This window comes from Mobula birostris, chromosome 25, assembly GCF_030028105.1.
Source record: "Mobula birostris isolate sMobBir1 chromosome 25, sMobBir1.hap1, whole genome shotgun sequence".
NCBI lineage: Eukaryota > Metazoa > Chordata > Chondrichthyes > Myliobatiformes > Myliobatidae > Mobula > Mobula birostris.
The window spans coordinates 17599627-17613242 of record NC_092394.1 but is presented as its reverse complement, the minus strand read 5'-3'; the positions used below and the strand labels follow the sequence as shown (position 1 = coordinate 17613242).

General features: G+C 43.7%; 1 protein-coding gene across 1 annotated transcript in view; it reads right to left on the bottom strand.

The window, feature by feature from the left end:
* The window catches only part of ddx52 (DEAD (Asp-Glu-Ala-Asp) box polypeptide 52), a 36461-nt gene extending 27279 nt beyond the window's left edge, over positions 1-9182 (bottom strand). Inside the window, exons 1-5 of the mRNA XM_072243353.1 lie at positions 9064-9182; positions 5886-6117; positions 1987-2105; positions 1687-1872; positions 282-425 (exon numbers count right to left, since the gene is read on the bottom strand). Coding sequence (XP_072099454.1) covers positions 282-425; positions 1687-1872; positions 1987-2105; positions 5886-6117; positions 9064-9156 — 774 coding nt within the window. The 5' untranslated portion in view covers positions 9157-9182. The remainder of the gene's footprint in view (positions 1-281; positions 426-1686; positions 1873-1986; positions 2106-5885; positions 6118-9063) is intronic.
* Positions 9183-13616: the final 4434 nt, after the last annotated feature.

Here is a 13616-nt window from a genome sequence, read left to right as displayed (position 1 = left end):
AGAAACAATGCAGCCAGTTCCTGAACTTCAATGCATACACTTCAAGAAACACTGGTGGCAACACTGAGAAATTCAGTATTACTGTCTCAGAATTTAATCTGCCCTGCCACAGTCAAGTCCAACTTGCTTCATTCACAAGATCAATGAGTGCATTCCGATGCCTGTCTTGGCTTAAAAGTAATAATGCCAGCATTTTGTTAACTGTCTTTCACTGTGTCTAAACTGTGTGTCTCAAATGCTGCATTTAAGAATCATGATTGCTCTCTAGTACCAACACTTACCTGACTGGCAAGTTCTCGAGTAGGAGATAAGATCAATGCCCTGAAGCCTTTGTTCATTGGCTGTTTTAGACATGTCAAGAGTGGAATGCAAAAAGCCAAGGTCTTTCCTGATCCAGTTGGGGCACAGGCCAGGATTTCACGATTCTATGAAAGATACATAAACAGTTTCAGGATAACATCAAGAATGTTGACTAGGTCTTGTCGTGGATCTTAATTGTTGAGGAAGGGGTGCAGGTAATATTGTGTGGTGGGGGATCATGGCTTTGTTGATGTTCAGTGCTGCAGATATGAAGTTGGGTCACATGCATGATTTTATTGAATGTTGAAAGGTACTTCAAAGCATAAACATTTATATTCCTCTACATTGAGCTCTACCAACTTCAGATATGTTAATAAGGGCACAAATACAAATAGAAAGGACCCAAAGAAATCAATGTAGCTTGAGATCACTCAGACTAAGGCAAAGTGCCGAGAATTTATTGCTGTGGAATAAAGTTTAATGATAACTTCAATCAAATGAAGTTGCCCGATTTAACAGCAGCCCTACAATATCCTGACCAAGTGTCAGTTATGCATGTAATTGTGATATCATAATGTGATTCCTATTCTCAACTTTGTTTAATGTGAACTTTTAGCACAACTCTCAGACCTGCTGGCTGGTGTAAGAACCCTCCATTCTCATACTGATCAGCATTATGTGAATCTGCTACGACTCTAACCTAGCCAAGATCAGATATATTAAGAAAGATCTGGCTTGCAATCAGATAATCAGTGGGACAGACTGGATTGGCCAACATGTTCAAGACAGAAATCAGTAGATATTTCATCATCAACATTACATGCTGTGTCATATGACTTGGACGATCACGGTCTTTCATCTATATCCATGACCATGATTGTTCTTGGAAAATTTTTCTAAAGTGGTTTGCCACTGCCTTCTTCTGAGCAGTGTATTTACAAGATGGGTAACTCCAGCCATTATCAATACTCTTCAGAGATTGTCTGCCTGTCGTCAGTGGTCCCATAACCAGGACTTGTGATGTGCACCAGCTGCTCGTACGACCATCCACCGGCAGTTCCGATAGCTTCACGTGACACCAATCAGGGGAGGGGGGGTTTAAGCAGGTGCTACACCTTGCCCTAGGGTGACCCGCAGACTAGCAGAGTGAAAGAATGCCTTATACCTCCTTTGGTAGAGACGCATCTCCACACCACACCCAGCAGACATTTCGATATTAGAATAACTAAGGGTCAGTTCAGGAAAATAGTGTTAAGATCTGTCAAAATCTTATTGAACAACAGAACAATCATGAAGGATCTAAAGACTTACTCTGATTTCTATTTCCTTTCTTGCCTGGTCTGCACCAAGACTCATGTTTTGCATATGAACCAACAAAACACTTACATGTAGCATGATGGGTATAGCTTGCATCTGTATCGGAGTAGGAAGTTGGAACCCAGCTTCCTGCATATGTTGAATAATCTTTGGGTGGACCTTATATTCTTGGCGGAGTTGCTCAAAGGTAGCAACTGGTTCAGGGATATCAGTCCCGTCCACATAAATCCGATGCTTCCGCCGGAACTTGTTTATCTTAAAAACAAGTAAGATTTTATAATAAAGGCAAGCTTTACTGTAGGATTTTTCAATTATCCTTCCTGCAACAAGCAAGTAAGACACATCCCTAGAAATGGACAAAGGACAAACCTTTTCTCGTCGCTGGTGTTCCAGTTGCTCAGCACTAAGTTCTGTGCCAGGACTTCTTTTGATCTTGCATTCAAGCGAGGATGCTATACCTTCATCACCCTTTACATTGGGAAAATCGTCTTATATTTGAGTGAGGGTGATGCAAGGAGGAGAAAGAGACAGAACAGGAAACTTTAGTGCCAACATCAGCAATGTTCATAACTCCACAGAATTTTTGAAAAGAAATTAAGAAAAACACAAGAAAACCACTCAGCTCTACTCAGAATCAGATTTACCATCACTGACATTTGTCCTGAAATTTTTTATTTTGCAGCCACAGTACAGTGCAATACATAGAAATGCTATAAATTACAGTAAGAAACAAAAAATAAATTAGTAGTGGAAAAATATCGAGGTGGTATTCATGGGTCAGTTTATTGTCATTCAGAAATCTGATGGTGGAGGGAAGAAGCTGTTCCGAAAACATTTGAACGTGCATCCCCTCAGGCCTCTGTACTTCCTCTCTGATGGTAGCAATAAGAAGAGAGTATGTCCTCAGTGATGGGGATCCTTAATGATAGATGCTGTCTTTATGAGACATCGCCTTTCGAAGATGCCCTCTTCACTAAAGTAATGAAATGCCATTGGATCTTGATTATTTTTAGTATTCCTTTCTGCTTTGTCTTCCCCTTGAGTGAGCAACTCAGTGGACAATAAACTGCAATATTAACTGTCAACACTACTTTTGATATAGCAGCCAAGAAACACAGGAGGTTTCTTTAGTAAGATAATTCAATCAGCTGCTGTTCTAATTCTCCACACTCCACAATAATTAAATCTGTTCCTGTCAACAGTACAATTAAGTACAGAAGGTAGCAAGTTGGGGAATCGTATAGTCTGACACAGTGGGAGTAGTGATATGTTGATTTTTAGAATACTTGCCACATGTGGTTCAGCACATTCAACCATCAAAGTGCGCCTAGGTTCTGAGACACACCTCTAACGTCAGGCTTCATTGAATTTCAGATATTAGATTCATCGTTGGCTTCAGACAGAGTGAAAGGAGGCACCGGGATGCAGCAGGTCATACTGCTACCCAACAGCACTGCCAACTGCTTCAAGTGTTGGCCCTGTGGAGGCTGCACACTTTCCCATGATCACAGTTTGGTCTAGCTTCATCCCACGCCCCAAAGACATGCTGGTTGGTTATTGCAAATCATGCTCAGGTCCCCAAAGGCCACGGGTATCACAGAGAAATAAGCAAGGGAATTGGATTGATTAATTGCTCTGATGCAATTGCATAGACTTGAACAACCTTCATTTAAGCCGTAAGAATTTATAAGAACATTTTCCCCAAACTATCCCGGCTTCTGTATGAGAAATTACATTGGACGAGGCTCAACAGTAGATTGCTTATTCACAAAGACAAGTCTAGTGAAATCACAAAGGAAAAGTTAAACAGCATAGGCCCAAAAAACACTTAAAACTGATACACGAGGAATTCTGCAGATGCTGGAAATTCAAGCAACACACATCAAAGTTGCTGGTGAGCGCAGCAGGCCAAGCAGCATCTGTAGGAAAAGGTACAGTCAACGTTTCAGGCCGAGACCCTTCATCAGGACTAACTGAAAAAAGAGCTAGTAAGAGATTTAAAAGTGGGAGGGGGAGATCCAAAATGATAGGACAAGACAGGAGGGGGAGGGATGGAGCCAAGAGCTGGACAGGTGATTGGCAAAAGGGATATGAGAGGATCATGAGACAGGAGACCCAGAGAGAAGGAAAGGGGGGGGACCCAGAGGATGGGCAAGGGGTATAGTCAGAGGGAGAAAAAGTAGAGTGAGAGAAAGAAGGTGTGTATATATAAATAAATAATGGATGGGTTACGAGGGGGAGGTGGGGCATTAGCAGAAGTTAGAGAAGTCAAAGTTCATGCCATCAGGTTGGAGGCTACCCAGACGGAATATAAAGTGTTGTTCCTCCAACCTGAGTGTGGCTTCATCTTTACAGTAGAGGAAGCCGTGGATAGATATATCAGAATGGGAATGGGATGTGGAATTAAAATGTGTGGCCACTGGGAGATCCTGCTTTCTCTGACGGACAGAGCGTAGGTGTTCAGCAAAACGATCTCCCAGTCTGCGTCAGGTCTCGCCAATATATAGAAGGCCACATCGGGAGCACCAGACGCAGTATATCACCCCAGCCGACTCACAGGTGAAGTGTCGCCTCACCTGGAAGGACTGTCTGGGGCCCTGAATGGTGGTGAGGGAGGAAGTGTAAGGGCATGTGTAGCACTTGTTCTGCTTACAAGGATAAGTGCCAGGAGGGAGATTGGTGGGGAGGGATGGGGGGGATGAATGGACAAGGGAGTCGCGAAGGGAGCGATCCCTGCGGAAAGCGGGGGGGGGGGGCGGGAAAGATGTGCTTAGTGGTGGGATCCCGTTGGAGGTGGCGGAAGTTACAGAGAATAATATGTTGGACCCGGAGGCTGGTGAGGTGGTAGATGAGGATCATGGGAACCTTATTCCTAGTGGGGTGGCGGGAGGATGGAGTGAGAGCAGATGTGCGTGAAATGGGGGAGACGCGTTTGAGAGAAGAGTTGATAGTGGAGGAAGGCTCTTTCTTCTGTTAGTCCTGATGAAGGGTCTCGGCCTGAAACGTCGACTGTACCTCTTCCTAGAGATGCTGCCTGGCCTGCTGCGTTCACCAGCAACTTTGACGTGTGTTACTTAAAACCGATTATTTTTTTCTAAAAATAAAGTTAAATGCCTAAAAAGTGAAATCAAAATGTTCATAATGATGAACTGTTCTTAGCACCTAAGCACTACACAGTAAATCTTTTAAAACAATGAAACTCTGCTAACAATGGTTGAATGGGTAAAAGCACCTTCACACAGAACCTGAGTTTAGAAGAGTGACACATCTCATTGAAGCATACGAGGTTCTGACAAGTCTCAACAGGCTGGATGCAAGGAGGGCGCATAGAACTAGGGGGCCACTGAATATATTCTGAAAGCTACTTGGGAGTAGGACAAGCAGACAGTTCTTCACAAATTGCTCCTGCTACAGAAGACTATAGAACATAGAACAGCACAGCACAGCACAGGAACAGGTCTTTCAGCTCACAATGTTGTGCCAAGCCAGCTAAAAAACCAATCAAAAACTCCCAAACACTAATCCCTCCTACCTACACAATGTCCACGTCCCTCCAACTTCCTTACATCCATGTGCCAATCTTGCTGAACACACTTAAGGACTTCTAGACACAAAAGGTATTGAGGAGTATCTGGTGACGACTAGAATGTGGAATTGAGTTAACGGAGCAGGCAAGATTATGATCGAACAGCACAACAGGCTTAGTGGCTGAAGGGTTTACTGCTCTCCAATTTTTCTAGCTGAATCAGGATAGCCCCAAGTTCTACAAACACTCTGTGCTGTACTGTAAACTGATCACAACCATGGTAAAGATTTTTTACATCTGGAATCTGTTTTTCCAGTCAGGGAGGGTTAAAGCAGTCAGCCAAATTACTAATCAAGCTCTATCCAGTGCCAACTGATAAAAAACATTTCTTCGACAAGTAGTACACAATTGCTTTGTAATTTCATGTCATAAACCTAAAGTCAAATTATTTGTTGACAATATCATGGTTCAAGCAGAGTATGGTCATTACAGCAAACCACCAAACACTTCGGTATTTTTGTCAAGAGGGACCGAACAGCAAGGAATTTTGGGCAAGGACCTGACACATATCTGTGCAAATTATACTTCTGGCATCCTGAAATACACTCATTAAAACCCCAAAAAATCACTATATGCCTCTTTGGGAAAGAGTGAAAATTATTATGAAAAGAAATGTACCCCATAGATTCTGAAGTTAGTAACAGTACAGACAGATTACTCTGCAATAGGAAACACAGCATACCTTTGGCTTCCTTCTTGCTCCTTTTGCTCTTTTCTGATTCATTAATTGCAAGTTTTCTTTTTCCTGTGGATGTAAAGATGCAGAGATCCTCACACTCTCCATCGGAATGGTCTTTCTGCCCCCTGCTCTTCGAAATATTCTCCACTAGCTTTTTATTTGCAGTATGCTGATTCTTAAAAAAGTCAAGGTCTGCAGAGTTTTCACTTAAGATAGTATTGCTTGATTTTGTGATCTGAAAATGTGAACAATGGACAGGATTTATATCAATATATGTAAAGAACTTTTGGTTAACTGCTTCTCCCTTCTAACCTGCTGATCATTACTGTGAGTTTCAGCTTATGGTTCAGGTTTCCAGACAGCAAAATTTAAGGGCATAAACTTCAATTACAGATTGTTTGGCTAAACTGGGATTGCTTTCCCTGAAGAAAACATAAAATGGCATTTAATGTGATGAAACTGAGTAAACAACTGTTTCCCAAAGGTGAAAGGGTCAAGAAGCACTGGAAGTTTACTTAAAGCGTCCAGCTAAACAACCAGAGCTGACCTGAAGGAAAGAAGTTTTGCTTGATAGATGGACATGATATGATTTCACTACCCAAGAGGAGAGTATGGAATTACATTCAATCACCATGTTAAAAAGGAGAAATACTGTAAAACCAAACAGATAAATTAATGGGAGTGTAGATTATTCTTGTAAAGCTGGCATGGGCTCAATAGTCTCAAAGGACTGTGCCATGTAACGTGTAAACCTGCACTTGGATGACCAGACTGTTAATCCAAACAATATCCTGAGATGCAAAGCGGAGAAATGGCAGGAGATTGGGCTGAGCAGACTCGATGGGCTAAATGGCTTAATTCTGCTCTGTGATTTTACGGTCTTAAATAAATTCCCTCCTGCAGATCTTAATGGGAGTGATGGCCACAATATGCAAAGTTTGTGCAGATATTCTTAAGGATTGCCCACTATCTTTGTGGGCTATTGAATCTTTTTCAAAAGATTTAGCCATAAAAACATAACAATTAGGAGAAGGCTATCTGGCCCTTCAAGCCCACTTCATCATGCATGGAAATCATGGATAATCCCTATCCTATCCCCATATTCTACCATAAACACAAGAGATTCTGCAGATGCTGGAAATCCAGAGCAACACACACAAAATGCTGGAGGAACTCGGCAGGTCAGGCAGCATCTATGGGATTGAATAATCAGTCTATGTTTTGGGCTGAGATACTTCATCAGGGCTGGAAAGGAAGGGGAAGAAACTAGAATAAAGTCAGAAGCAAGAATATTCTGGCTTCTACCCACTTCCTTTCCAGTCCTGATGAAGGGTCTAAACCTGAAACATCCACAGTTTGTTTGCTTTCATAGATGCTGCCTGACCTGCTGAGTTCCTCCAGCCTTTTGTCTGTGTTTCCCATCTCCTGCCGCTGTCTACAAGTTGTTTGTACATTCTCTTCATGACTGCGTTGGTTTCCTCCGGGTGCTCCAGTTTCCTCCCACGTTTCAAAGACACACAGGTTAGGACTGGTTAAGTTGTGGTCATGCTACATTGGTGAAACTCGTAGGCTGCCCAGTGCAATTCTCGGAATGTGTTGGCCGCTGATGCAAACAACACATTTCACTGTGTTTCGATGTGCATGTGATGAATAAAGTTTATTTTATATCTTATCTCTTAATATTGAATTCTGAACCTCTTATTATACTAAAATCAATGATTGAGCTTCTCCAGCACTTCCAAGCTGAGAAGTCCAAAGATTCTTGGAACATAAAACAGGCCCTTTGGACCATGATGCTAAATAAAACAAATCCCACCTGCCTGCACGACCCATATAGTTTCATTTTTCTTCCTGTTCGTGTTTTTAAATGTCAACATCATGTCTACTTCCACCAGAACCTCTGGTAGCTTATTCCAGACAGCAACCACTGTTTTAAAAAGTCTCCCTTAAACTTCCCTCCTTTCATATTAAAGCTATTACCTCCTTGCATCTAACATTTTTATCCTGGGAAAGAGACCACCTCCCCATCTGTGCCTCTCAATTTTATTTTGTATACTTTAATCATGTCTCCCCTCAGCCACTGATTCTGCTTACAGCTAATACTCTCAGATCCCAGTGAAACTCCCGTATACTCTCTCCAAAGCCTCCAGATCCTGTAATGGGGTGAACAGAAATGAACACAATGCTCTATATATAAAATCATGCAACACACATCAAAGTTGCTGGTGAACGCAGCAGGCCAGGCAGCATCTCTAGGAAGAGGTACAGTCGACGTTTCGGGCTGAGACTCTTCGTCAGGGCTAACTGAAGGAAGAGCTAGTAAGAGATAAAATCATAAGAGCTTTATGCAGCTACAATATAATTTCTTGGCTTGTGTACTCAATGCCCCAACTCTGGGTGAAGAAATTTCTCGCTTCAGTCATAACAGGCAACTCTTTATTCTGAGACTGTGACCCTGGGTTCCAGTCCACTTATCCAGAGGAAATATCCTCGCACCATCCTCCCGTCAAACCCTTCAAGAATTTTGCGATATTTACTGTGCATAGCTTCAAGGTATTTCCCGTTTAACACTGAGACAAAGAACTTCTTGCCCCTTCACACATCTTTGGAAGCCATCATTGAACATTCTCAAGACCACAGTGGATAGAGTTTGGTTTCCTGGGTAGGGGCAGGCCAGGGCAACGAGGCATAGCCTAATTCCAGCAATCCAAATTCAATACTGCTTCTACCTGGCGTGTGCCCGTTCTCCTTCAGACCACATGGGCTCCCCATCAAGGGATTCTCCCATATGCCAACGGTGTGCAGATGGGTTAATCGGCTGCTTGTAAATTACCCCTGGTGCAGGTAGGAGCGAGCCGGGGAGGTACAGGGGAGAGAGTGGGAGAGCTACAGGGGAGTGGGACTGAGCGTATTGCACAGAGTTGACATTGCCCCATGAGCCGGACGGCCTCCTTCGCTACCGAGCTGATGGGGAATGGGGAACAGAGAGGAGCAGGGAGCCGGGAATAGATGAGCTTTTATCCCGTGACCCTCTGATCTCTGGTGTCGGGGCACAATGGGAGAACATGCCGCCCCACAGCAGGTAGCCTCGGGCCTTGGCTCATACCCTCCCGCCGCTCGCCCCTCAAACCCCCACACAGAGTGGTCGAAGGCACCACCCCACCGAAACCCCGCTGCTCACCCTCAGCCTCTCGGCGTCGCGGCCGAACCGCTTCCAGTCAAACGTGGCGCCGGCGCCCAGCGCTCGGAACAGGTCCAACGCCTCCATCGCCATGAGCACTGCGCAGTTCGCAGCATCGATCGCCGATCTCAGCGATTGATCTGTGATTGACAACCGTCCCCACAAGCCTGGAATTAAAGGGACAGTGCATCAAACTGTTGAAGGCATTCTTTTTGGTTTATGGAGAATGAACATTTATGATAAATATATAATCCACATTCTGCTTGTACTAATGCTTTAAAAAGTCCTTAAATAGGAGTAAGAATAGGATGTCTTATTTGAGCAGTCTGAAGTCAAAGTCGAGAAATTGTACATCATCAGAACCAAACAAAACAGAATTCATCATAGTGCAAAGTGATCAAAGTAGCCTTAGTGTTGCGTTGCTGTAGTGATAAAGGTGAGCCGGTTGGTTCAAGAACCGAAAGGTTAAGCGAAGTAGCCGCTCTTGAATGTTACGTTAGGACAATTCTGTACATAATCTTTATCCTTACTGGATATTGTTCAAAAAAGTCCAAAAAATAATCATTTACAATTGAAAGCCAATATTCCGCAATATTTAAAACTGAAAATAGTTTATGATGCCCTCAGCCATTTGAATGTGCAAGAACAGACAGTATAGTTTTGACGTGATGTTTCACCTTAGGGGGCATCATAAGTCCTGTTCTAAGAAGTCTTTACAAACACCCATTCTCACCAATTGGTCCAAGATAATGTACAGGTGTTGAAATTGGTTACTTTTAACCTAGTTCTCTAAATGGAAATACAGAAACTTGTATTCCTACCAGGCATGTCACTTTGTCATGAACCAGACAACAAGCAAGATCTATAACAACAGGAATTCTGCAGATGCTGGAAATTCAAGCAACACAGATCAAAGTTGCTGGTGAACGCAGCAGGCCAGGCAGCATCTCTAGGAAGAGGTACAGTCGAAGTTTCAGGCCGAGACCCTTTGCCAGTCGACTGTACCTCTTCCTAAAGGTGCTGCCTGGCCTGCTGCATTCACCAGCAACTTTGATGTGTGAAGCAAGATCTATATTGATTCTCAAATTTTGATATGCATGCAATCAGACATTTGATTTCCAAAGCAACACACACAAAATGCTCCAGGAACTCAGGCAGCATCTATGGAAAAGAGTAAACAGTCAACATTTCAGGCCTGTACAATCAAGGCAGACAGGTCTGTCTGCATATAACTAAATGACTAAACTTAATGAATTTAATACTTAAACTTAGTACTGAACATTGCCTGATAAATGGAACCTTACAAGAATTGAGACGAACATAATTTTCTATTGGAATATTTTGAAGAAACGGTGATGTACTTGTAGATATTGGATGCATTCCCTATGTATTTACAGTAGGGCATTGCAACAATGACTTTTCAGCAGAATCTCTATACCTATGCAACTTGATTTCAGATGAAAAGTATTACCAAATGCATGAACAACTAATACATGCACACATTTTTCATTTCTTGGGGGTAATGATGAAATTGGACATTGAAGCCTCATAAGCAGAGGTGATTTACCTCAGCACAAACAACAAACACATTTACAGACTGGAATACCATATATTTAATGCAGCAGCAACAAAACATCACAGACTCACCTAATGCTGATTTGAAGGTGCAACAGGAATACTGGCAAGTCCTCATAAATCCGGAATGTTTTTTTTAATTACAAAATATACTTTATTCAAAAATAAAATTATATACAATAAACCATTCAATAACTTTCCATCCTTTACATACGTTCCCATTATAGTCAGTACATATCCATACTTATGGCCACCCATGTGGCAGTCCAGTTGTTCACCTTACCACATTATTGTTGAGGGGTATACTCCCCACCACCCGACCCCTCCCACTCCCACAGGTGAAGAGACCCATACCATGGTCCTTCCCCACCGGGCCCTTGCGGCGGCTGCACCGAGTTTCAGTGCGTCCCTCAGCACGTACTCCTGCAGCCGAGAATGTGCCAGTCGGCAGCATTTTCCCACGGACATCTCCATGTGCTGGTAGATCATCAAGTTTCGGGCCGACCAAAGAGCATCTTTCACCGAGTTGATGATCTGCCAGCAGCACCGGATGTTGGTCTCCGTGTGTGTCCCCGGGAGCAGCCCATAGATCAGAGAGTCCTCTGTTACGCAGTTGCTGGGGATGAAACGTGACACTAGCCCGTCCATCCTCCTCCACACCCTCTCTGCGAACTCACAGTGTGCAAAGGGGTGGGTCACAGACTCCTCCTCACTGCAGTCCTCCCGTGAAGAACTTTTCTATGTAGGACAGGTATGCCGGCAACGACCAGCTGACTGGGGCGTTGTGCGGGAGTGGTGCCAGACCCATCCTTCGTAGCCAGGGCAACGGGTAGAACCTGGGCACATAGCGGTACCTGGTGCCCACATACCTGGGTTCTACACACAACCTGATGCAGCCACATACGAAGCTGGCTATCAGGGTGAGGGTGACATTGGGGACGTTCTTGCCCCCGTTGTCCAGGGACTTGTGCATGACGGTCCGTCTCACCTGCTCCATCTTGGATCCCCAGATGAATCTGAAGACAGCTCGGGTGATTTCCGAGCTGTAGGAGTGGGGGACGGGCCACACCTGCACCAAGTACTGCAGCCCTGAGAGCACCTCACACCTGATGACCAGGTTCTTGCCCGTTATCGACAGGGAGCGCCCTCCCCACAGTCCCAGTTTCTGTTTCACCTTGGCAGTCCGCTCCTGCCAGTTCTTGTTGCACGCCTCAGCCCCTCCGAACCAGATCCCCAACACCTTCACGTGGTCAGACCTGATGGTGAAAGGGAGGCTGGATCGGTCAGGCCAGTTGCCAAAGACCATGTTGAGACACAAGAGGGCAGTATAAATCTGCAGTGGCATCCCCAAATTCTCCAGCAGGCAATTACAGATAAAGGTATCCAACCTCTGCCTCACACATCAAAGTTGCTGGTGAACGCAGCAGGCCAGGTGGCATCTCCCGGCCTGCTGCATTCACCAGCAACTTTGATGTGTGGTGCTTGAATTTCAACATCTGCAGATTTCCTCGTGTTTACGTTTCCAACCTCCGCCTGTTGCTTTAGCCTCAGCCACTGTCTGCCCATTTAGTCATGTCATACTCCAAGTGTGCTGGTGTTAAAATGCAATCAAAACCTCAACTAAACTTGTAAATTAGTTCAAAATCCATTTTGAAAGATAGTATGAATACTGTACTGTTCATAATACTTACAAAAACCTTTGTTATCCAGCAATTCTTTCATGAAGGTAAACTTTGTTTTAGCAAGCAAAGACGTTCTTTTATTTACTCATCAAGTAAAACCCCCATTTACTCTCCATCTCTATTTTCCCTTACAATAAATGGTTATTGAAACCATTTCAGAGGATGGAGACAACAGAGATGGCTGAATTCACATATAACCCAGAACAAGTGAAGAAGACAGATCTCCTTCCCTTAAAGAGCATCAATGAACCAGGTAGTTCAAATGCTCACCACTGCAGACATGGGTTATTAAATCCATAATTTATTTCACTTAACAGAATTTAAATTCCCCAGGTGCCTTTATGTGATTTGGGCTCGTACCTCTGGACCATCAATGAAGAGGTTCTAATGTGCAGGATGAAAAGTGGCTGCAAAGGGCGGTAGACTCAGCCAGTTCAAGAACTGCCCTAACCCTCCCCACCCACAAGGGCATTTTCAGGAGACAGTGCTCCAAGCAGGGTATCCTTCACTAAGGACCCTCATCATCTGTGTCTCGGCCTCTTCTGATTACTACCATCACGGAGGAGATACAGGAGACTGAAGACCCACATTCACCGTTCTAGGAAAGTCTTCTTCCCTCTGCCATCAGATTTCTGAATGGTTCATGAACCCATGAATATCACCTCATTATCCCGCTTTCACACTATTTATTTATTTGCTTATTAATTTATTCATTCATTGTAACGAATAATGTTTTATGTCTTGCACTGTACTGCTGCTGCAAAGCATGAGATTTCACAACATATATCAGCGATAGGGCACCTGATTCTGACAATCACTATTGCTCTATGGTCGCATAGCTCAGCCGGATTTGCCAGACCTGCAAAGATTCATTAAGGCATTGACTTTTTACAAGAAGCCGACTGTGTCAGCTTGAATTTCGTCGTATCTTCCAGCAAAGTAAGTTAATTAGAGTTATGAAGGAGATTTACCCAAGGACAAAATGTTAGTGGATCTCCATATACTATACATATGTTGGGGATCTGAATAAAATAAATTATACATGTTCTGTCTAGGCTAAATGGATATTCCCGACAATGTATCTGCAATTGTGGTTTCATCTACAGACCGTTATGTGGGGTCGAAGTCTCCCTGATTCCTATGAATTCCAAGCCCAAGACCATCCAAATTGGAGAAGGGAATCTCAGTCATTGTGTATGTTTAAGGCAGAGGATGAGAGATTCTTAATAAGTCAGGGATACGGGGAGAAGACAGGAAATTGGGGCCGAAAGGAAAATGGTGAAATGGGGGTGCAGA